The sequence below is a fragment of the Podarcis tiliguerta genome (genome assembly GCF_965153285.1).
Source record: "Podarcis tiliguerta genome assembly, chromosome: 6".
Lineage (NCBI taxonomy): Eukaryota > Metazoa > Chordata > Lepidosauria > Squamata > Lacertidae > Podarcis > Podarcis tiliguerta.
In genome coordinates this window covers 94,460,700-94,486,000 of record NC_139539.1, presented here as the reverse complement: position 1 = coordinate 94,486,000, position 25,301 = coordinate 94,460,700, and the positions used below count along the sequence as shown (strand labels likewise).

Sequence of the window (25,301 nt, the reverse complement as noted above, 5' to 3'; positions counted from 1 at the left end):
TTCACAGTGCTTTTTTAAATCCCTCTAGCGTTATTTGTCCCTCACTTATACTCTCCAGATATTCCACAAATTTTCCCCAGTCCTCGGTGAACTTTTGGTCTCTTAAGTATCTAATCTTCCCAGTCAATTTATCCAATTCAGCATAGTCTAACAGCTTCCTTCTCCAGTATATAAATCTAATTAACAACATGTGACAGAGGCTTAGTTCTCACTGAACTGCACTGCTTCTGACGACATGTTCCTCTATGCCCCCACAATCTTTCCGCACCAAAAACTAGGATAAAAACAAAGTTCTAACATTGTTTAAAATTGTCCCTGACTTTTTAAAATGCAGGGCATTCCCTGCATTCCATCCCCATGTAGATCTTCAGTTTGAAGTGGTCCAGCCCAGTCATAGTTTTACCACCGCAGTTATAATTACCTCCTACTGGGGAAGTATGGGAAGACAGGGCATCTAACCAGTTTTTATCTATATTGCAGACCAGTGAAAGCTCATTCAATGCAGTTGCAGCCCTCTACTGAACCCAACTTGTGTCTGGCAGCATCATTACTGGGATTGGGGACAACTTACAGTTTTCTGGTCGGAGAGGGAAATTGGGAGAGAAGGTTTTAGTTCTCACCTGCATTTCCAAGTGCTGCATCTTTTTTAAGTGGCTGAAAATTGGACAAAAAAAAAAAGGAAATGCATGGCTAGCCCTGAGATGGCTGGCAAAATCCCTGAGGCAGCAACTTCCAGGGAGGGTGGGGACTGTGTCTCCTGGTACAGAAAAAACAGCTCAACAAAGCTTTGCTCCTCTGCCCTGCAACCACACTCAATATTCCAACAATAACTTCAGCATAACTGGGAAAAAGAAGTTCAACAATGCCATCTACATACAGATTTTTCTTTTAAGAGGATTGATAAAATCTTGGGGCAGGGAAGAGGATGGCTCAAACTGGCGCATCCTTGCAGCCACATCCACCTCCAGGAGAAAAAATCAGGAAATGAGTAAGTCAGGAAAACAGATCAGGCACAACATTGGAAATAGGAAATAGGCATAATGGTGGAAACAGTGTATCCAGTTCTGTGTTTCCTTCATAATCCTAATGTGTGGGTGGGATCACTTTTTAAAATATATTTTATTATATTTCCACAAATTTCACATAACCATAATCTTTACTTATTTCTGTTGCTCATAGTTCAAATCCTGCTCATGAATTCATCATATTATAGCTCTTTAAATAGTCCAAAAAAGGCTACCATTCCACCATAAAACAATCATCATTAAGTTCTCTTATTTTACATGTCAGCTTTGCTGATTCAGAATAGCCTATCACTTAGCCTATCCATTCTTCTCTGATAGGAACTTCTTCACCTTTCAATTTCTGTGCATAAAGTATCCGAGCTGCTGTTGTCACATACCTAAACTTAACCTTTTTTTTTTTTTTTTAACTTCTGTCTCTATAATCCCCAGAAGAGCCCTGAATTGTTGCTAATGGTGCTCTACAAGTTTTCTTGAAATCCTAAAAGAGGATTTGCAGCAAAAAACTCTCTAGGTGAAAGGGCCAATTACAAACTTTTGTTAGAAAGAACTTACATCCATGCTAGTATTTGGGGAAGCAGCATGAAGAACAGGCTTAGCCTCAGTAAGTTTTCCGGAGGTCAAACTCTTTCCCACAGTTTGCGGCAATACATTTACAGCATGGCCTGGTAGTTGTGCGACTCCACCAGTGACAGCAATGGCTGGATTAGTGGCAGGAAGGATTGCGGGTGCCTGAAAATGCACCACGGCAGGCTGAGAAAGCATTACCGGCTGACCTGAAATAGAGAGAAACAGCACTGCAGAACTGATTTATCACACAAAGAAACAGATTTCTATGCATGTTAAGTCTTGTCCCTTGGCAGCTGTATCAAGAGGAGAACTGATTTATTGCCCAAAGTTGAAACTTAACACTGATGCCAGATCTAGAAAAACATTTCAAATCCTAGGCACTCTGTCTCCTAGGATGGGATGCAAAGATTTCCTTTAGTAATACCCAATGAATTGCAGTTGCCCGGTGATACCCCCTCCCTCCTTTTAAGCAGTACACTCTGGGCCATAACATATATCACTTTGGATACTACCTTCAGTTTTTAAAAAAGTTACAAGGTGGCAAAGAAGCTGCTTAACAGTATCTGCCAAATCAGACCAAAGAGTCTTCTAGTCCAGCCCTAGATTTTCAGCAGTGATCCATCAAATACTGTCAGGAAGCTTAGAAGCAGAAGAAAGCTGGAGGTGTATTTCTTATTGATTATGACTCAGTGTCAGGTAATCAGAGAAATACTGCCTCTGAACACAGAGGTGTCACTTAAGACATCATTATTAAGCCACTGTATGTAGATGGTTCCTTGAGCAGGAAGAACCCCGGAGGAGGGTGTGGTTTCCCGGGAATGTTTACCAGCCAGACATTCCACCTTGGCTGCTGAAGAGCATTAATGTATACGGTAATTGATGGGTACATTCTTCTTTGTAAATCATGTGGAGATCCTTTTTAAAAAAATGTTGAAAGACAACTAATAAATGTTTAAAGTTTGCATCTTCCATTAACTCACAATGCTTTTAAAAGTCATCTATGCCTGGGCTCTTTGCATCCTTGGTCTTACTATAGAAAGGACCTACAAAGTAGTACTTGACCATTTCACCACTGGGTGCCAAAACTGAACATGCATAATGAGCCTGAGGGTTGAAGCTGCTTAACTGCGTATATTAAAGATAGTTCTATATTAAAGCAATTTAAAAACATTGGCAACCCACCTTGCTTAAGAAAACTGGCACTGATCCAGTTTCCTTTTCACACATGAGAGCCAAGCTTTCCACCCTCCACCAACTGCTCACATACCTTTTGCAGGTGCTGGCTGGATAGCAACAACTGGCTGCTGCTTTGGCAGTGCTAAGAGTGTTTGAAGAGCTGGAATGACAATAGCTTTTGCATGAACACTGACGCTGGTCTGAGGCTCCCGAAAGGCAGGCAACAAAGGTTTAGGTTGAACCAAAGGTTTGGAGGCTGGCTGACTACATCGACTGGAGGTCACAGAAGATCCATTTGCTGGAGAACAGAATGAAACTGGATTGAAATTGAAGTGCTCTTCCAAAAAGATTACAATTACTGGTTCCTTTTTATCCAGGACATGCATTAGCATGAAGATAAGCAGTCATGCACCTCAACAGAGGTGACATCATAGGCCAGGAGAGCAGGGAGGAAAGCAAGAACATAGGAAGCTGCCTTATATAATCAGACCCTTGTGTTGATCTAGTTCAGTATTTTCTACACCGGAGACGTCCAGCTTCCAAGAGACTGTGATCTACTCACAGTATAAAAAAACTGGCATTGATCTACCCATTGTCAGAGTTGTTGAGCTTTTTTGAGGAAGGCAGAGTTGTTGAGCTTTTCCTTTTGGGGACTACACTAACTAGCAGCGGTTCTCTAGGGTTTCAGACAAGGGATCTCCCATCTGGATGCTCTGCTACTGAGGTACGAATGCCTCCTCAAATAGAAAATGCATCAGATGAAGGGAACCATTCAAGATAGCCTAAGCACAAAATCTGCTTTTAAATATCAACAAAACCTGGAAGCTACTTATGATTAAAACTATTAAAAACATGTACATTTCAAACTAGCTTTATATATGTTGAACTTGTGTAAGCAACCATCCTTTAATTCTAAATGTTTGTGACATCAAGAGGTCCCTGCAAGCCCCCTCTAAGAATCAACAACCAGAAAAGGAAGCTAGATGAAAAAGGGGACAGATCACTAACATCAACAATAGTAATTTATATAGCACATTTCAAGTGTCCAATACACAGGGTTTAGTGAATGGTCTTAAGGTTTTTAAAGATGCCAAATAATTCTGTGTCAAAATTTTAAAATATTGCTAACGATTTTTAATACAATTATTTACAAAAGCTGCAGGTAGTAGGAATCATCACTGACACAGGAGCTAATGCCTTATCTACGGTGCTGATGCTTCTGATACATCTCTTAAAAATGAAGAATGACTCTTTCTTTAGAACTACTGTTTATACATATGCAAACTTACGCATATATACTGATCAATTAAAACTCATACAATTCATTTTCTCAGCTATTTTAAACTGAGTGACAGCCCTAATTCTCAGTCACACTTATAATGGGAGAGGCCAGGATTATCACTCCTATAATGCAGATGGCCAGAGCAAACATATCTGCTATACCCGAGCGGTTTATTGTTCTGGGTGGAGGCTTCTTCTCCTTTCGTCCTACAGGTGAGGAAAGACTTTGAGAGCCCCTGTCATACAAAGACACAGGCGATGGGTGGGAAGTGGAGCCCAGCTCTACCCCCTCCTGAGAAAGTAAAAACAAAAATGAAACAAAATGAGTCAATTACAGTTGCAATAAATAAGTAGAAGACGAACACATGCTAAAAAAAAGTCTATTTTCAAATCTGCACTCTTTTCACACGCTATCTATGGCATGCTATGCTAAATCTTCAAGATCCCAACCCAACTCATTAAGTCCTATGTAAGCCATTTATACCCAGCATCTGCAGTTATCACAGTAGCTGGAAATGGTGGATTAAAGGGTGCGGAGGTTGAGGGGGAGAATGTACAGCAGCCCCAAATAGAATTTCAGTTAATAAAAACCATGAATTGTAATAGGTGAGGACTTGCAATGAACCATATCAGTCTCTAGGTTTGGAAAATTTGTAGGCAAATATCAAATCAGTCAAAGAGTCACTCAAATGGCCTTGGGCAAGTCACCTGCCCTTAACCTCAAGGAGAGAGTACAATAATTTATTCCTTGCATCATTCCTACTGCAGCAGAGCCTTAATTCTGGTTTGCTCCCAGGTATTTTCTAGAAAACATCAGCAGAAGAACATGGAAGTTACATAGCAGAGACGAAAAGCAATCGCTTCTATGCAACTTTAAAAACTACATATAGCTCTGAATTCTAACTCCATTAAATGCTACCCCACTGGATGTGACTAGCACAAAATGTTCAGCTGCTTACAGGTACGTGTACTGGAGAATCCACAGATAGAGGAGATGGAACTGAATCAGCTGAAGTGGCTGGCGAGGGGGGCTCCACTTCACAGTCTACATCTGCAAAATGAGGATGTAAATGAATGTAAGACTAAACAGGTGCCTCTATGTGTAGAATTCTGGATTGTAAGTATGATGCTGAAATAGATTTAATGAGTTAATATCCTCTTTGGTTTGAGTGTTTGGCTTCCCTTCTTTAGAAAGATTAAAACATAGTGTGACGTTAGGAACCTTATCCATCATTTCCCCTTGGATCAGACTACTTTCTCCATATCCAGACAATCAGGATATGAGCAAAGAGATTTTCCATTGATTTAGGGAGAATTCATTATGGTTTAAAGTCAGCACAACAGAGTGTTGTTGCACTCAGGTCCTGCTTGTGGGCTTGCTATCAACATTCGGTTGTCCACTGCAAGAACAGAATGCTGGACTAAAATGGCCTTTGGTCTGATCCACCAGGGCTCCTCTAATGTTATCTTATGCAAGAGGTCTCATTACTACCGTGTCAACGCCAAGCACTTAAGCTGTGTGAAAAATGGGTATATTTCAGAAGCAGCATCTAATATTTTGCGATGAGCAACCCATCCGGAGATTACCTGCTGGGATCTGCTTTGAAACATCACAGGAGTCCAAGTCCCAATGTATCAGATCCAAGTCAAAGTCAAAGTCACAAAGATTGTTTTCCTACAAATTAAAGTGAGCAAAATTAGAAATGGAGAGAGAAGCAAACGGAATAAGCAGTATATTCAAGAAATACTAGGTAGACTTTCAGTTTGCGGCAAGGGGAGAAGGAAGCAGGTCTGCTATCACAGTGACCCGGCTGTCGCTTTTTTGGAGTTTTGGGGTAGCTCAGAGGCAACAAGCACCCCAAAGAAGATCCTGGAGATGACCAGGACATTGAGGGGTCCCACAGTGACCAAAGCGAGCTCCCAATGTGTCCGCTTGGTTCCACAAGGAGCCAGGTCATCCCAGTGGTTGAGCCGTGGTCACTGGGCTCTAATGCACTCCAGCAGCAAGCTGCCTTGTCATTCCTCTCTCAGGAGTGGAAAATTTCCCAAAATTCAATCAAAGAAACAAAAGGATTAATTCTGAATTATTTTGAACTATTGGATCTATTTGGTGTATTGACTGGAGAACAAAAAGGGAGTCTGCCCTGCAAGGGAACAAGCTGTTTGAAGAAATCAAGGTAACAAAAAAAGTCTGCCATCGCAAATAAGAGAAGGGGATAGGGTGGTCAAATTGAGAAGCTTAAATGAATGACCCTTAAGGGGGAAAAAACCCCATGACTATAACCACTACACTGCCTATAACCACTTCTATATTTTAAATGACAATTTTTTACACTTCTTTATATTGTTGTGAGGAGGAGGGTATTAAGAAAATGGACTCTTATTTGAGTGATTATAATATACCTGAGTGTCTAAAGAAAAACAGTACAGTGGTACCTCGGGTTACATACGCTTCAGGTTACAGACTCTGCTAACCCAGAAATATTACCTCAGGTTAAGAACTTTGCTTCAGGATGAGAACAGAAACCGTGCACCACCAGCGCAGAAGCAGCAGAAGGCCCCATTAGCTAAAGTGGTGCTTCAGGTTAAGAACAGTTCTCCAGAACGAATTAAGTACTTAACCTGAGGTACCACTGTAATTTTGAATGCACCAATATTGATTTTGGAACTGCAGGTGGCAATAAGCTGAATGAAGATGGGCAAAGCATCGAGACCAGATGGACTTACCACAATTTACTTTAAAAAGTTTCAGGATGTACTTATAGAACCACTTAAATACACCATGAATAGAATTTTGGTGACTGGCACTGTTTCAGCTTCTTGGAAAGATGCATTTATTACTTTGATCCCTAAACAAGATAGTGATCTAACAAAGACTAAGAATTATAGACCTATTTCTTTATTGAATTGTGACTATAAACTATTTGCCACAATTTTGGCTGATAGATTGACCGAGTCAGTCCACAGAGACCAGGCCAGTTTTATACCAAGCCGACAAGTGAAATATAAAATAAGAAATTTAATTAATTTGAGTACCTGGAAGGAATGAAAAAATTGATCTTTCTAGACATGGAGAAAGCCTTTGATAATATTTCCTGGTCATTTATTATCAAGGTTTTAGAAAAGATGGAGACAGGTAATTCATTTCTAGCAGGTATTAAAACAATTTATGCTATTCAGTCTGCAAATATATTAGTAAATAATATTCTCTCAGAAAAATGTCAAATAAGAAAAGGAACTAGATAAGGTTGTCCCCTATCTCCGTTGTTATTTATTTTGAGGTTAGAAATATTGCTTCAGAATATAAGGAGAAATAGGAAAATTAAAGTGGGGCGAAGGGTCTATAAATTAAGGACATTTGCTGATGATGTGGTGTTAACATTGGAACAACCATGGGAGAGCGTTCCCAAAGCGCTAGAAGAAATTAAAAAAGGCTTGGGGAAGTGGCAGGTTTTAAAATAAATTCAGACAAAACCAAAATGTTGGTCAAAAACATGTTTTAGAAAGGTTGTCTGGTTTAAAAATGTTCTGTTAGCCCCAAAATGGAAAGTGAGTGAGGTCCCTTGTAAAGAGGATTGGCTCTAGAATACGATGATAGAATATGCAGAACATGCAGAATAAGAGACCAAGAAGAACATATATTTAAAGAAGACTGGAAAATATTGAATATATAGAAAACAATTGTACACAGCTGAAAATGCTGGCAGTATTAAGATAAATTCAACAGAGAAAACAATATTTGATTGATGTACAAGTGGAAAATTGATTTGAATGGTTAAGGAAATTATGCAGGAAAGTACGATATGTAATATGAACTATGAAAGGAGAAGAAGGGAAGTCATTGGATATTTCAAAGTTTGTAAAATGTTTATTTTGAAACATAGAAAATTGAAAACTCAATAAAAATTATTTTTTTAAAATACTGGGCATTCAACTAAGTTTGACTCGGAGTAGACCCACTGAAATGAAACATAATTTAGACATGTTCCAAAATTTAAATAGTTCTAATATGAGAAAACACTTGAATATCACCCACTACTTCATTTACTTTTGCTAACAATAATCTATCAAGCAGGCTGAAGTTAAATGAGGGTCTTTGTCTGAAAATGCTCAGGCATTTGTGAGAGGCATCAGTTTCAACATGTCCTCAGCTTTTATTTATTCCCTTTACATCTCTTAAGTCTAGATTCCTAGAATCTAGATCACCTGTTCACCAGATGCATATGTCAGGCCTTTCTAGATATGGCTGGAGAGCTACAGAACACTTTGCCTATTTGAAACAAAAATGTTTTTCTGTACTTTTCCCACTATGTTCATTAGCAGCCCATGACTTCTGAGTTTGAAATTTCAGGCTGTCCAAACATTAACAATACAGTATTGTGTGCTTAAATGGTTATTCCAAGATAATATATGCTGCACACATTCTGGATATCAAATGTTGAAATAAACGTTTACATAGGATCAGATAAAACAACATACTAAGACCATAAAGCTAAAAGCTGGTTGCCTAAAACATCCAGTACATACCTGCCAGCACATGTAGAACATTTGTCACATATAAACAAATTGGAGGCAGAATTAATACATGAATTTGCTTCTCTTACATATAGAGTAAAAAAAAAATACTACTTAGGTTTTTTAAAGCATCTATGTGCTACTGAAGAGAAAAAGCTTTTCAATAAAAACTATCAATTGAGCACATCTCAAGATCATTTTAAGCCTACACAGCAGCTTAAATATGTTTTAAAAGTTAATATTTTACTTTTCTCCAGTTCCAGAAAAACATGAAGTCCCAGGTTTCAAAGCCACATTTTTTGGTTACAGTATCATCATAAAAGCACCCAACATTACAGGGATTGACTATGAACATATTTCAGCTTTTAAATACAAATGAGCACCAGCAAGATTGCAACTGAAGATAAGGAAGGAGTTTGTTGAATAGTCAATTCATACCAAAGGGATTCACAGAAAATGTTAAAAATACAAAGCTTCACTTACGTTCTCTTGTGCAATGGTAATAAACACACTGTTGAAAGTGCAAGTCAGAATATGGTTGTGTTACTGATTGCTAAATTAAGCTGCATGCATGCATTAAGTAGAAAGAACTATGTAGAAAGAAATGCTTCCAAATTTGTACTACTGCAGGAGAGAAATAATATTGCACTAGGTAAAGTTGTAACGGGTGCAAGCAACAAATACTGTACTAACTAAAACCAAGGGAGTTTTACGTGTTGATTAAATACACTGTAGGGTCATGCAACTATCCATACTACAACGACTTACATAAGTTTCATTCTCTGCATTTAGCTGCAATTCATCTTCTATCAGATCACCAATTTCAGTGAAGAGAAGAGACTCTGTAGGATGTAAATCAACATGAAGGGGAGAGAACATTAAGGCATGCAAGTCAAAGCTCAGCTGGTACTGATAGTCAGTTTTCCTGTTACCCAGAATTGAGAAACCACCAATTCTCTATCCTGCAAGTACTGCAGCGGGTACACATGGCTCAAGTGTTTACTATGATTAATTTACTGCTTCCAAAATTCAGGATTATGTTTTATAAAAGATATACACTTGTCCAGGTAGGAACTGTTTACTAAGCAGGCAAAATATACAGGACAGAATAACTGTGTTGCAATTTACAGAGGATTATTCTTCAAGCAGTACTCTTTGGGTCAAGTTAAGAGAGAATAAGTGATCTATGACAGACTGGAGACAACAGAATTCAGTGATCAGCATGGAGAGAGAAGGGTGAACACCTTTCTTTCCTACATGCCATTTATCAATTTAATTTCACTCCAAAGCTCTCATTTACCATGGGGTGATAGGAGACATATAGACACAAGAACGAACACTTCAGTGCCAATAAGTTTTAAAAGAGACCTGAGGAGGCTTAAACAGATTGTCAGAATCAACAAGAGAATGTTCATGTACGAAGTTTACTTCAAATAGATTCCACTGATTTTTTAGAAACATTTAATTGCAAGTAAAGATGTTCAGGATTGCAGTCTTAATTCCACCCCCACTCCAAAAGCCAGTAAATTATTGACTATGTAAACCAAAGAAAGATGCCTTGCGGGCCTTAAGTAGCATACTATCCCTCAGAACGCCCTTCTAATACCTGCTTACGTATGTATGTGTGTCTGTTGGGGGGGGGGGGGATTATGAGGCAATTCATATGAAAGAATATAGGTAAAGGTAAAGGGACCCCTGACCATTAGGTCCAGTTGTGGGGTTGCAGCGCTCATCTTGCTTTAATGGCCGAGGGAGCCGGCGTACAGCTTCCGGGTCTTGTGGCCAGCATGACTAAGCCGCTTGTGGCGAACCAGAGCAGCGCACGGAAACGCCGTTTACCTTCCCACCGGAGCGTTACCTATTTATCTACTTGCACTTTGAGTGCTTTCGAACTGCTATGTTGGCAGGAGCAGGGACCGAGCAACGGGAGCTCACCCCGTCGCGGGGATTCAAACCGCCGACCTTCTGATCAGCAAGTCCTAGGCTCTGTGGTTTAACCCACAGCGCCACCTGCGTCCATGAAAGCATATACTTAAGCACTAATGTAAGAACATAAGAATAGGCAATGGCCTATCTAGTCCAGCATCCTGTACTCACAATGGCCAACCAGGTATCTGCCTGTGGGAAACCAGTGAGCAGGATCCATGCGCAAGAGCACCCTCCATTCCCATAGTTCCCAGCAACTGGTATTCAGAAGAAATTGTGGAGGCAGAGCATAGCCATCCTGGTTAGTAGCCACTGCCAGCCCTCTCCTCCAATCCTTTTTCAAAGGCAGCCAAGTCTGCCTCCTGTGGGATGGAGTTCCACAGGTTTAACTATGCACTTCCTTTCCTCGGTCCTGAATCTTTCAACACAATTCTAATGTCAGTTGCTGTACTGGAACAGGGGATGCCTCTGTCCCTGGGTGAAGGGCAAAGCAAGAAGAATAAAAGGCTGTGAGGCGAGGGGTCAGGGAAGCCGGGCTTATGCCAGCCAGTCGCTCTTAACGGGCCCAAGGCATTTGGGCACCTGGGGCGAAACACAAAAGGGTGCCCCCCCCACCCCGCCAGAGGGAAAGTCTACAGCAGGAGCCAAGCGAGGAGGAAGCGGACATTTGCCAAGAGGCTGCCCAGGGGGAGGCGGCCCTAGACGGGGGTCCTGGCGCCCCAGGCAGCCGCTCCCCATTGCCTGGGTGGGCTGGCCCTGCTCCCGGCCGGCCCTAAACTGCTCCTCACAGGATTGGGGGGGGGGAGAGACATTGTACGTCAGGATGGACAGGCAGGAAGAAAGCTAACCGGCAAAGCGAGCTTGGGGGTGGGGAGAGAGACGGACAGGGCCCCGTCGCCGCGGCCCCCTCAGCTTACCCCACTCGCCGCCCGGCTCCCCCGGCTCCCACCCGGCCACGGCCGCCGCCATCTCGCCTCGCCTGCCGCTTCCGGGATTGCGCGCACAGCTCGTGGGATTCCAGTCACACACGTGTACTTCCTGTCAGCGAGGCGCCCCGCCTCCGACGCCGAGGCCGGCAGCCCCAGCCAGAAGGCGGAGGGAGGGAGGAGGGAGGGAGGGCGCCTCGGAAGGGAGTCCGCTGTCGAAGCCTTTCAGGCGCTGCCTCAGGCGGGCTTTCTGGCGTGCGAACCAGTTCGCCATCAACACGTTGAATAAAAAGCAGAGCAGCTCTGCGCTTCGCTCTGGCATCTAGCAGATCCCGCCGCAGCTTTCAAAACAACAGCGCATAAAATCCTCCTCCTCCCTCTGTGTGTCCCAACCTTCTTTTGCCGTCCACCTCTTTCCTGGGAGGTTTTCCAGCAGAGCTTGGATGGCCATCTGTCACGGATGCTGTCGCTGAAATTCCTGCATTGCAGGGGGTTGGACTAGATGACCCTTGGCTCCCTTCCAACTCTGAGATTCCATGATTCTATGAAATGGATCGGAACTCATGACAGCCACCCACCAGTTTCATATTCAAACCTGCTTCCCACCCCAACCCCTTCTTGATTACTATATATAAATAATACACTAAAGTAGACAAACAACAACTTACAAAAAGGATCAATAAATGTCTCACCCATTGTCTATAAACCTTGATCAGAATCCCATGCCAGGTTTTCTTTTGTGAATGAAATAAAATGGTTTCAACCAGTTTTTAATAGCCAAGAATCCAATGTAGAGCTTGGGGTACATTTAAACATAAGACTGGATAGATTACTACAGGGTGTGGAGAGGGGTTATTTTGAACTATGAAGTGAGAAACAGCAGCCGTAGTTGAGGCCAGAAGTGTTGAATAGTGGGAGGACATGGCAGACGACACAGTGATTTCTCCAAAGCAGCTCATTATTTTGTAAGCTGGACAGAACTGAACTGCAAACAGCTTAGCCGGCCTGCTTTTATAGGAGCCGGCTGTCAACATTGTATCAACAACAACCCAGGGTTTCCCGCCTAAAATAACTGACGTGGACCTGAGTGAAAACTATCTACAGTAACCCCCTGCTGGCCCAGGGTGAGAACATCAGTACATAACACCCCTCCCCACCGAGATATGGCGTTAGTTACAATCGTAATGGTTTCCTTATATACAGCACTACACGTAATGGTTCAATTAGGCACAAAAGCATATCGGTTACATTTCCCATACTTAGACCAACAGTGATACATGTCCAACAACATAGTCCTTTAAATAAGTTGGGCGCTTGGAAACTCTGCCAGACCGCCGGGGACTGGTAGCCAAGTCCGGAGGGCCACCCAATTCTTGCTGAGGCTGTGGTGCGACCCTAGGTGGCGTTGAACCCAAATCCCCTGGATCCACTGCTGTGGATGGAGCCTCCGCAAGTGGAGTGGTCTGAGTCTGTGGTAAGTCTGGCAGACCCTCTGAAGCGGCTTGGTTCGGCTCCACGCTGGCAGTTTGCGAGGGAGGTGTAGGTGGAGCCTCGCCATCTGTAAGTGTCTCTTCTGGAGCCACGAGCGCAGTTGGGGGCACCACGGTAGTGTCCAAGTCCCCAACCCTGTGCCTAAGCTGGTCTATGTGCCGGCGCCACACGCGTCTGTCTTCGAGTGCCACCTGGTACGAGCGAGGTCCAGTGACTCCCACTACTGTGGCTGGCACCCAAGGAATGTCCCCCACATAGTTCTGGGCAAAGACCTGGTTTCCTGGAACAAATGACCATGGCGCGTTGGCACAGCCTGGGGGTTCAGCCATGGCAAAGTCCGGGTGCAGCCGGTCGAGCGGTGACCTGAGGCGGCGGCCCATAAGCAGTTCAGCAGGACTCCGCCCTGTGGCCGCATGAGGGGTGATGTGTTGCACGAACAAGTATTCGGCGACCTGCTCGTGCCAGTAGACATGGCAGACGACACAGCGATTTCTCCAAAGCAGCTCTTTATTTTGTAAGCTGGAACAGAACTGAACTGCAAATAGCTCAGCCGGCCTGCTTTTATAGGCAGCCGGCTGTCAACATTGTAGCAACAACAACCCAAGGTTTCCTGCCTAAAATAACTGACGTGGACCTGAGTGAAAACTATCTACAGTAGCCCCCTGCTGGCCCAGGGTAAGAACTTCAGTACATAACAAGAAGTGCTTTCCCTTGGTGACCCCGCCATGTTGAAAGGGGGTGTTTGGAAGGGGTTTCCTGTCCTGTCCAGAAATGCACTGGGCTGGATGAAGCCAGCTCCAGATATTTTCTAAATAAATGGAATAAAACCGCTTAAGGCACTGAAAGATAGATTTGAAAAGTGACTGTGAAGGGGAACAATGCCCGTTATGAAGCAAGATAGCTAAAGTAACAGGGTCATGTCCTCCATTGTGACACGTCCCCCTGCTGAGTGACTTGGCTGAGCACTTTGGGAAGAGCAACCATTTGAGGAGAGCAAGTGAGGGAGAGCAGAGCAAGATGTGGCGGGAGAGAATTCAGAGACTCTCTTCGTCTCAAGTGGAAGTAGGATTTCTCCTCCTTTCTGAAACGTAGGGGAGGTTTAGCTGCCAGGTGCCCCAAATCCAGCACAGAGATCTCTAGAACCCATTTCCTAACTGTTTCCTCTTCTTCCCTCGGTTCCGAAGTCTGAGGAGGCTCCGCGGGCTGCTGGTCTCCTGCTGCCGGTTGCCCAAGATACATCCCCTGGTCTGCCAGGAGGAGGAAGGAGATGAGTGGAAGGAGGAGGTGAACATCATGAAGGACGGAAAGGAGGAGGTGGTGAAGATCAGATCGATTTTTGTGAGACCATGCGACCAGGGGATGGAGTCCGCCGATACCAACGTGGATGGTGAGTGTTGATCTTTCTTCCTCAAGAACAGGGAGGCCAGAGAAAATCTGGCAGTGGGGCGGAGGGAGCAGAAAGTTGGGTTATCAGCATAATAATCAATTAAAATATTAAGAAGCCTTTCTCTTCTTTTCTCTTCCAGGCAACGGCAGCAGTGAGACCAGCAGCTCGAGCGGAGCTCTTACCCCCCCTCCCACGCCCAGTTCCCCCCTCCCCACAATTCCAAGTATCTAAATAAACAAATAGAGAAATAATTTTTGTATGGATTTAAATAAAGCTTGGAATACAAATATGCTAGTCTTTGATCATGCTTTTATCCCTGGGGGTTCTTTTTCCCAACAGTTGTGAGGATGGGCAAGAAAGTTACTTGCCCAAAAATGGAAAGAAGAAGAATACGTCCCAGCGAAAGAAGAATGGATACAAAAACTTATGGAACATGCCGAAATGGCGAAACTTACCAGGAAAATAAGAAAGCAAGATAACCAACTGTTTATAAAAGAATGGAAATGGTTTATTGGAGATTTACGAATAAAATGTAAACAGATAAAAACATTGTAATAACCTGCAGTTTTATAAGAGTATACAGTGGTACCTCGGGTTACATACGCTTCAGGTTACAGACACTTCAGGTTACAGTCTCCGCTAACCCAGAAATATTACCTCGGGTTAAGAACTTTGCTTCAGGATGAAAGCCTCCTGCGGCGGCAGCAGGAGGCCCCATTAGCTAAAGTGGTGCTTCAGGTTAAGAACAGTTTCAGGTTAAGAACAGACCTCCAGAATGAATTAAGTTCTTAACCCGAGGTACCACTTTATATATTTAAAGTACTTGAATAGATGAACAAATTAATTCATTTGGATATGCGGAAAACATTAAAAAAAAATTCAGGAACAGCAGAAAGGGGGAAGGACGTCGAGTTTTGAAATGTTAAAATGATGGTAAAATTATTGGAATGTATAAAACTGAAAACCATAAGCTATAAAGAAGAGAAGGGCAGGGCAGTGAGAGATTCCTGTCAGCATTCACCTGCACACCCACCTTGCCAGCGGAAGCCTCCCAAGTGGGAGGGGGATTCTCTCCAGGGGCACCCCATACACCCAGGCCCCGCAAGCGGAGTCAAGGGCAGCACCTCAAGATCCCAGGCTGGCGCAGCACAGATGAGAGGACTGTGAAACCATTCAGATAGTGTCATCGAAAAGGAAGGAAGGAACAAAAAAAGGAGGGGTAGAGAGAGGACAGAGAGTCAGGTTGTCCCAGAAAAAGGCACATGAGGAATACAAACGGATGGATAACCAAAGCTGCAGTGGTACCTCGGGTTACATACGCTTCAGGTTACATACGCTTCAGGTTACAGACTCCGCTAACCCAGAAATATTACCTCTGGTTAAGAACTTTGCTTCTGGATGAGAACAGAAATCATGCTCTGGTGGCGTGGCGGCAGCAGGAGACCCATTAGCTAAAGTGGTGCTTCAGGTTAAGAACAGTTTCGGGTTAAGCATGGACCTCCGGAACGAATTAAGTTCTTAACCCGAGGTACCACTGTATTTTAATACAAACCTCCCCTATTTTCTGTCTGACTCTTCAGGCAGAGAAAAATGCAATAGGGAGGGGTGGAGCCATGTGGCGGAGTATTCTTTATTTTTTATTTACAAGCGAGGAGGCGGGAGGGGGTTTATCTCCTTTGGTCAGGCAATAACCGCGCCCCGCCTTTATGAGCGCCATCAGCGATCCTTTCCTTGCATCTGCACCCCTCTCAAATTCAGACATTTGAAAAGGAGCGTCATAAACCATATGCCCTCTGCGTCTCCCCTCAGCCCTCACAGCAAGGCCGTCCCCGGCATTAGTTTCTGCCGAAACAGCAATAAAGAAGCAGCAGCAGCAGGAGGAGGAGTGGGGGAGTGGGGGAAAATTTTCCCGCTCGCCTAATGCAGCCCAGCCGTCCGCACCAGCAACAGCAGCGGCAACAGCACCTCTCGCCGCCGCCATCTTCCGGGCTACCTGAGAGGTGGGGTACCTTGCACACACAAACATTGTCAAAGCTGCCGATGCCGTAACAGCCACCACTCTCTGGGAACAAATCCGGGGACATTAATTAGAATCCGGGGACATTCCGGGGACAGATTTTGTCCTGGGACTGTCCCTGGCAATGAGGGACGTCTGGTAACGGCTCATTATATTCCTGGAATCGTAGATCTGGAAGGGTCCTCAAGGATCATCTAGTACTCCAGATCCCTGCAACACAGGAATCTCAGCTAACGTATCCCTGACAGATGGCCATCCAATCTCTGCTTAAAATCCTCCAAGGAAGGAGAGTCCAAGGGAGGCTGCTCCATGGTTGACAGGCTCTTGCCATGAGAAAGTTCTTCCTGATGTTTAGCCGGATTCTCTTTTCTTGTAACTTGTTTCCATGGATTTGGGTCCAAGCGTCCAGGGCAGAAGAAAACAAGGCCACCCAGTGATTTGCACCCTGGTTTCCCAGGTCTTAGTCCAACACTCTAACCCAGGGCTTTCCAAACTTTACACGTTGGTGACACACTTTTTACACATGCCCCCCAAATCCATCCCCTGGTCTGCGAGGAGGAGGAGGAAGAGAAATTGGAGGAGAAATGGGATGATGAAGTGAACGTTATGAAAGATGAGAAGGAATCGTTAGTGAGGCTGAAAACAATTTATGTTTGACCAAGCGACCAGGGGATGGATGCTACTGATGCCAATATAGATGGTGAGAGATGGTGATCTTTGTTCTTGAGGAACAGGGAGGCCAGAGAGAATCTGCCTTGGCAGGGGGAGGCAGCTCCTGATTCAAGAAGAGTTCAGGGATGGGAAGAGAAAGGGAGAATAACACGGGCCACCTTAAGATCCTTGCAGGAAAGATGAGCTATCAACGTAATAAAAAAAAATGAAAAAATTAAGAATCTTTTCTCTTCCAGGCAGCCACAGCAGTGAGACCAGCAGCTCCAGCACAGCTCCCCCCGCCGAAAACACAGTTCCCCTTTCCTCACAAACCCAAATAGACAAATAAATAAATAAATAGATAAATAATTTTTATTTTATTCTAATGAAGGTTGTATTACAAACATGCTAATCTTTGACCCTCCTTTTATCCTTGGGGTTGCTTTTGTCTAACAGTTGTGAGTTGTGGGCCTGGGTGGGAATCCGGGGTCTCGCTGCAGGAGTCGACAGTTTGGCTCCTTCCCTTGTTGTTGCTCTTAGATGGAAGTGTGGATGTGTGAAGACAAGACAGAGACCGGGGAGGGCAGGGGAGAAATTCCATCCAGTTTGTGCATTTTAAAGTGAACCTATAGGCACATTCTGCAACGATATTGTGATAGGTCACGCCAATGTCTGTTGAGGGGTGCGAAGTTCTAAGAGTCTTGGCAATTAACTAGGCTTTGTGCTTCCTTGGAATGAGGCACAACAGACACTGCAGTGTCTTTTGGATGTATGGTTTTTCGCACATATAGAGCTTGGCTCTGGGATGGAGAGGTGCGCAGCATTACATCTCACAAGGGGCTGGTTCCTGAAAGCAAAGCAGCCCTGGACTCCAAGACATCTCCGTGCCTCTGTCCCAGCCTTCCTTTGGCCAAACTGCCAAGGTGGTTCTGACCTTCAGCACCCATGCGGAGCTCTTCTCATTTCCGCTTCCTTGTTCCCATAACACCTTGCCCAAAAACCTCCGTGTAAAAGGATAACTTTTTCCCAGTGTGACATCAAAAGTTACCCTTTTGTCTTGTAGATGGCTTTTGTGATGGGTTAGAGGCAGGGCCATCATCGCCCTCTGTCAGAAAAACAAGGTCAGTCTCAGCATTATTCTCCATCACACCTAGTCTTTATTGCCACATGCACAAGATTCCAGAAACCTGCGTAAATTTATCCATATTCATGGCACCCACCCATTAGTTCCACAATCAAAGCTGATTCCCACCTCACTCCCTTATTGATTACTATAAACTATATATGATAATACATTAAAGTGGACAAATAATGTTAAAATTAGATCAATAAACGTGTCACACATTGTCTGAAAACCTTTATCATAATCAGATTTTCTTTTGTGAATGAAATAAAATTCTTTCAAATAGTTTTTTAATGTTGGCATTTGTCTGTCTTGAGAAGCAATGGAGTGTCCCTCCGGGGGTGAGGTCAAAATCAAGCAAGGGTGTCAGCAGTCCCAAAGTGACCTCTCCAGGGAGCAAGCCTGGGCAGCGTGTCTGGAGGTCCTGGGCTTCCCAGATGACAAGACTCCCTCTCTTGGCCTTGCAGATGTGGCTCCAAGGAAAGCAGAGTTAGGCACCAGTTGGGCTGCAGGAGTTGTCAGAAGGGGTTGTAAACGGCGCCACACAACCGCCTGAGGGATTCCACTCCAGATTTGTGTAGGGTTTACTCCTTAGCCTTCGGCTTCCAAAGATATAATGTTTCCTAATGAGACTGGACTGTTCTTCCCAAAATCATGGTACACGAGACCAGAACCAGCTCCAGAAGCTTTAGTGAGAGTGTACTGAAAATATATGGGAGGGGTGGCTAACACCCCAGAGGACAGGATCACACTTCAAAACGACCTTGACAGATTAGAGAACTGGGCCAAAACAAACAAGATGAATTTTAACAGGGAGAAATGTAAAGTATTGCACTTGGGCAAAAAAAATGAGAGGCACAAATACAAGATGGGTGACACCTGGCTTGAGAGCAGTACATGTGAAAAGGATCTAGGAGTCTTGGTTGACCACAAACTTGACATGAGCCAACAGTGTGATGCGGCAGCTAAAAAAGCCAATGCAATTCTGGGCTGCATCAATAGGAGTATAGCATCTAGATCAAGGGAAGTAATAGTGCCACTGTATTCTGCTCTGGTCAGACCTCACCTGGAGTACTGTGTCCAGTTCTGGGCACCACAGTTCAAGAAGGACACTGACAAACTGGAACGTGTCCAGAAGAGGGCAACCAAAATGGTCAAAGGCCTGGAAACGATGCCTTTTGAGGAACGGCTAAGGGAGCTGGGCATGTTTAGCCTGGAGAAGAGGAGGTTAAGGGGGGATATGATAGCCATGTTCAAATATATAAAAGGATGTCACATAGAGGAGGGAGAAAGGTTGTTTTCTGCTGCTCCAGAGAAGCGGACACGGAGCAATGGATCCAAACTACAAGAAAGAAGATTCCACCTAAACATTAGGAAGAACTTCCTGACAGTAAGAGCTCTTCGACAGTGGAATTTGCTGCCAAGGAGTGTGGTGGAGTCTCCTTCTTTGGAGGTCTTTAAGCAGAGGCTTGACAACCATATGTCAGGAGTGCTCTGATGGTGTTTCCTGCTTGGCAGGGGGTTGGACTCGATGGCCCTTGTGGTCTCTTCCAACTCTATGATTCTATGATTCTATGATCTTCAAAATTCTCTGTCCCCCTGAAGTAAAACATTTCATTATCTATATAATGAACACCCTAAGCATGGACATTTTTACCTTGAGGATCACAGCCTTGATGGATGGAACAGAACAAGCAGGGACCGCGCACCCAGTGTCTCACTATAACCCCAAGGGAAAGTGGGAAGTGTACTTTCAGGTGCACAGGGTGGGGCTGTGGGGGTGGTAGAGAGAGACTACAGATTTATCCACACCAGAGTTTACTATTTGTAGCACTTTGCATTCCCATTAATTTGTATAGTCCACATGACGTAACTTTCAAGCAACACCAATCTTGGTTCTTTCTCTCTGTAAATTTTGATTCACCCAATTTAGAAATAATCTGAGAAATGAGAAATTGGTCTCAGGGTTGCAGATGGTTTGTTTGGGGTGGGTGGATCAATTGTTATTTTCTGCTATTCCCTGCTACTTCATCGGGGCTGTCTTTTTCAGCGGTGCTTGTCACTATACCTCTCTTCTCTCAGGTACCCTAGACTGACATCTCAAGGTATACAACTGAATGCAATGTGATGAGCCCACAAATTGGCATGCTCCAGTGGTTATCCTTTCAACAAGTGGAAACATGTGCATCTGTGTCAATTTGATTAAACTGAAAACAGATGTTGAAAGAGATGCAGTAAACAGAGCCATAGCTATGGAGGGGCTAGCCGGAGCGGAGGGGGGGTTGCCTCCAAAGGGGCACCATTGTGGCTCCCAGCCTGTGTGTGTATGCAAATGTGCAAGGGGGGGGTGCCAAACTGGGTCTTTGACCCTGGAGAAATAAAGCCTAGTTTGGCCCCTGCAGGAAAACCCAACCAATCACTAGAGAAACAGAATCCCATCTTCCTCACCACAGAGGATGGCTTTGTAGAAATGCATCAAAATTTCATGCAATCCATAAAGAAAGCAAGATAAAAAATAGAGAGGGAAATAATCCATCCTATTTATAGCGGGAAGGTAAACGGCGTTTCCGTATGCTGCGCTGGTGCTAGCTCACCAGAGCAGCGATGTCACGCTGGCCACGTGACCCGGAAGTGTCTGCGGACAGCGCTGGCCCTCGGCCTCTTAAGTGAGATGAGCGCACAACCCTAGAGTCGGACACGACTGGCCCGTACGGGCAGGGGTACCTTTACCTATATTCATATACAACAAGCAAGATCATATATAATAACAAATCAGATTCCTTCCCTACAGTGTTCTCGATGATGCTGTTTTCCACTTTTTTGTCATGTAGGGAAGAGGGTTGAGAGATCTGCAGGAGCACACCTCAATACCGAATATCTGAACAGAGGACAGTCACCTGGGCGAAGTGACCTCCTAAAATCCCGGGGTGAGGCCAGGAAAGCTTGGCGAATCCCCAGCAGGGCCTTAAACGAGCTCCCCATCAGGGCAGTGCAGTGAAATTTTAGATTTTACAGGCCAGGAACCAAGACTCAGAAATCTTGAGGAATCAAGAAATCTGGTTACGGATTGGCTACAGCCCACAGGTACATCAGATTAATGAACTGTTTAAGATAGGAAAAATGGCTTTGCAGAACAAAAGTCTCAGTTTACCAAAGACTTATTAGATACAAATATAAAAGTATAATAAAAAATGTACACACTGCTGTTGGAGTGGCAAACTAAAGAGGAATTTGTGAAATTGAGCATGACTTAGCGGACAAAAGATGTGGGTCACTGTATTGATTATGAAATATGAATTTGTTATGTGACAAAAGAAAATATGATGAAAATGGCCCACAAATGGTATTTAACACCCATCAGATTGGCGAAAATGTCTAAAAAAGAAAAAGGTATATATGGGAAGTGTAATTAAATTGTGGGATCTTTTATTAATATGTGGTGGTCCTGTAAAATAATTAAGGGATATTGGGAAACTATATATAATGAATTTGAAAAGATATTTTAAAAACTTTCCCCCAAACTCCTGAGATTTTGCTCTTGGGGATGGTAACAGTGGAGGTCCCAAAAAAACAAAGAGTTTATTACTGTACGCCACCGCCACATCTAGAACCTTATCGGCACAAAGGTGGAGAACAAGCAGAGTCCCCAGTAAGGAAGAATGACAGTGTAAAATGTTTGAATATGCTGAACTGGATGGTCTTGCGAACAGGATAAGAGAAAATGAAGATAAGGAATATAAAGAGGAATGGATAATGTTTATTGACTATTTCAAGAACCAGTATAGACAGATACATAGCTTTGCAGGTCTCCAGTAAATCCAGCAGAGTTGAAATAGATGGTGTATTTAATAGATAACAAATTGGATGATTTAAAATGCGGCTTATGCGGAGTAGTAAAAAAGCAAAGGAACCACGAAAAGCGAGGAAAGGAAGTCATATGGTCTATGTATATATGCTTTATTTGGTACGAAGTTGTAACTGGGACGGGGAAGAGGAGGGGGGTTAAATATGCTCTCTGTTCCTGTTTTTGAAAATGCAAAAAAGAGGGGGGGAAAGATGCTGTTTTCCAGTGTCTTGGTGCACCAATGCATAAAACCCACATGGCCACACCTACGGATCATGTCTCTCACTTTCCTCTCCCAGCTCTGTTGATGGGTATTTTTTGATTCATCTATTTGCAGTATTATTATACTGCAAAATGTACTTAACCAGGTGCTGTGTATGGTCTTCTGATATTAGTTCTTTGAACTGTTCTCTCTCTGAGAGGGTCAGATTTATTTAATACTAGACAGTTAATAATACATTGTTTGCAAATACTGAAAGAAATTAGGGATTTGTCTCAGTTCAGTAATCATAAGACTTCAAAATTCTATCTTCAAATAACTTTATCCACTAAATCAATTCACTTTCTCTCTGTAACTGCAAATCACTTAGCATACATTTGTATTTTGATTTCTCATTATAACATATAGCTGTCACTGTTGAGAATTCTGAGCTCAATATTCTTCTGTATCTATGCCAAATATTAAAATAGCTTTGGTACAATTGTTTGTTTTAATCATGTCTCTTATTAGATGTGCTACTATGCGTACTGATATATTTAAGATCTATTAAGCTATTGGGCTCTAGTATCAGAGCACAGTATCTATTGGAAAAATCCCAAGAATGTTGAGGGGGAGAAACATTAAAGGTAAAGGTAAAGGGACCCCTGACAGTTAAGTCCAGTCGCAGATGACTCTGGGGTTGCGGCACTCATCTCGCTTTACAGGCTGAGGGAGCTGGCGTTTGTCCGCAGACATTACTACATTTTTATTCTGCCATTCCACCGAGAAGCTTGGGGAACCGTACCTAGTTCCCATTTTATCCCAGCAACAAGCCTGTGAGGTAGGTTAGGCTAAGTGTAACAGGCCAACCTTGCCTAATGAGCTTCAGAGCTGAATGAGGATTTGAATGTGTTTCTATTCTACCTGTGGATATAGCTGGTAGCCAGTGGAAAATTTGCTAGGCTGCTAGGTTTACCTGTGCTAACAAAGTATACGAAAAGATTTTTTAAGCTGCCATGTATTCAATGGCACACTAGAAATATCTGACTGCAGCCTCATAGGCAGTCAATTTAAAATTTACAAGTGCAGAATGTGGTGCTGACTGCAGAATTCAGCTTTGGAGCATGTTCTCTTTCATTTGCTTTAAAAAATAGACGTTCCTGTTCTGAGTGGCAGCTGGCATTCTCCATGGTATAGTTTATGCCCACAAATTAACAATGTTTTCCTAGTCTGGACAGCAAGGCAAAGGTAGGTTTTACTAGCACGGTATGTGCATATTACATGATCTAGTCATATCTTGGCAGTGATCCCCACGTTTGTTTTAATGTTTAGGTATTATTTTTTTTAGGCAGCCTTACAACAAGACCTTTAAATGATAATGCTTCTTAATGTTGAGAGTTGGCAGGAGTCTGACAGCATAAGAAAAATGCAGGTCATCTAAGATAGACAGGTGATGAAGGCAAATGCTGAGACAATTTGAAATCCATTAAACACTACAGTGCGGATGATGACTGGAAGCACGAATGTAAGCAAGGCTTGCTGGATCAGGCCAGTGACCCAACTAGTCCAGAATCCTGTTCTCACAGTGGCAGAACAGATGCCTGCAGAAAGCCTGCAAGCAGGACCTGAGGACAAGAACACTTCCCTGCCAGCCCATGGTATTCCGAAGCATGAATTTATTCCATCTCCAGCAACCAGGCAGCAGAAGCTCTCACTGACAGTGGTGGCACAGATTAATGAGGTTGCAAGAAAGTCCCATTGCATCACCACTTTTCTTCCATGGACATGATCCAGATGAGTTCTGTGTGGATACAAATGAAATGTAGGAATGCAGCTTACAATCACAGAAATAAGGTAGGTTCTAAAAATGTACATCTCAAGGGTCAAAGGCCAATGTAAAGTGGTGTCTGAGATGGTCTGTAAGGAAAGAGGTGGGTGTTTCAGGTATTTGGGACCTGAGCCATTTAGGGCTTTAAACATTAACATGAGCACCTTGAATTGGGCCATAAAACAAACCAGCAACCAATGCAGCTGTCTGAAAGCAGAAGTTATATGAGAACTAAGTGGAACCCCAGTCAGTAATCTAGCTGCTGCATTTTGGTCCAGTTGAAGTTTCTGAGTAATTTTTGAGCACAACACCACATAGAGGATTAAGCATGCAATGTGGAACCGCAGTAATAATCGCACTTCCACCCAGCAGCGTAAGAAGAGCAATGCTTTAGCAGCATGAAAGAGCCCTGAGACAGAAGCAACCCAGTTCAGTTAGTTGACACACATAAACCAGCCACAAGAGGGCATAAAAGTACTGGCATCCTAAGCATCACATTAATGCAGTACAGTGAATTAAAAAGTGTTCTGTAAGGAGTGTAGCACAAGATGCTCAGATTCAGAAAGGAGAACTGGGCTAGTGGGTCTGAAACATATCAAAGCCACACAATGGCAGGCTTACCTTAAAAAGCAGAGCTGAAGCCTGCGTTGGAGAATACACCAGGTGCTCCCAAGTCACTGTAAAGGCAATGCAAACAGAGGGTTGTTTTTCTAGAGCTGGTGTAGCCTGGAGAACAAAGGGCCCAATGCTCAGAAGGCACTTTTGCTCCATTTCTGTTCCCGCAGGAAGTAATTTCAACTCAGCAAATTACCAGGATGCCCCAGCTCAAGTTTCTCTCTCCCTCACCCCATTTTTGTTTTCCAGAAGAAGAAGAAGAAGAAAGCCAGTATCCAGTATCAACAAGAAGTATACCCTAAGCAAATTCTATTTGGTATATTGCCAGGTGTAGCAAAATAGCACAAGAAGTAGGACCAAAATTTATAAAAATAGGAACACTTGTGAAATGAAAAAGTCAGCAAGAAGCTATAGACCATACACTGATTGCTGCTGCTGACATGTGACTGTCTGGTAAGTTTGAAGAAGGTGCAAATTGACTTGAATGTGGGAGCTTGTTATCATTCCAATTCCATCAAGAGCAAAATAATCATGAAAACACATTAAGAAGACCATCTGGATCAGCCCAGCCTGTAATTTGCCTGCCCTTGCAGCAATGTGGTCCTCATTGTACTGACTTTCAGAAGTGTTCGTCTTTTGAAATGCTGTTGCTTAAAGTTATGTTTCTGAGTAACAAGAGTTGGTGAGAAAAGCACCAGAAGTTCAGCCTTTCCTAACTGTAATTTCAGCT

At 43.5% G+C, this 25,301-nt stretch overlaps 2 protein-coding genes and 1 long non-coding RNA gene across 5 annotated transcripts in view; 1 reads left to right on the top strand and 2 right to left on the bottom strand.

Moving 5' to 3' along the window:
• The window catches only part of ATF6 (activating transcription factor 6), a 78,876-nt gene extending 67,089 nt beyond the window's left edge, over positions 1 to 11,787 (bottom strand). Inside the window, exons 1-7 of one of the 2 annotated variants that reach the window (XM_083446407.1) lie at positions 11,408 to 11,787; positions 9,333 to 9,406; positions 5,637 to 5,724; positions 5,009 to 5,100; positions 4,212 to 4,341; positions 2,860 to 3,066; positions 1,578 to 1,798 (exon numbers count right to left, since the gene is read on the bottom strand). In XM_083446407.1, the coding sequence (XP_083302533.1) occupies positions 1,578 to 1,798; positions 2,860 to 3,066; positions 4,212 to 4,341; positions 5,009 to 5,100; positions 5,637 to 5,724; positions 9,333 to 9,406; positions 11,408 to 11,459 (864 nt within the window). In that variant the 5' untranslated portion in view covers positions 11,460 to 11,787. The remainder of the gene's footprint in view (positions 1 to 1,577; positions 1,799 to 2,859; positions 3,067 to 4,211; positions 4,342 to 5,008; positions 5,101 to 5,636; positions 5,725 to 9,332; positions 9,407 to 11,407) is intronic. The other variant, XM_083446408.1, reaches the window with a different exon arrangement.
• A 47-nt stretch (positions 11,788 to 11,834) lies between these two features.
• On the top strand, positions 11,835 to 14,579 carry LOC310680145. The gene is made up of 3 exons (XR_014512664.1): positions 11,835 to 12,304; positions 13,596 to 14,294; positions 14,434 to 14,579. It is a non-coding gene; the product is annotated as an uncharacterized lncRNA (long non-coding RNA).
• Positions 14,580 to 21,822: 7,243 nt separating this feature from the next.
• The window catches only part of SELP (selectin P), a 31,450-nt gene continuing 27,971 nt past the window's right edge, over positions 21,823 to 25,301 (bottom strand). For both annotated transcript variants that reach the window (XM_083444688.1, XM_083444689.1), the window contains 2 exons: positions 24,578 to 24,633; positions 21,823 to 23,929 (listed from right to left, as the gene is read on the bottom strand). In XM_083444688.1, coding sequence (XP_083300814.1) covers positions 24,579 to 24,633 — 55 coding nt within the window. In that variant the 3' untranslated portion in view covers positions 21,823 to 23,929; position 24,578. The remainder of the gene's footprint in view (positions 23,930 to 24,577; positions 24,634 to 25,301) is intronic.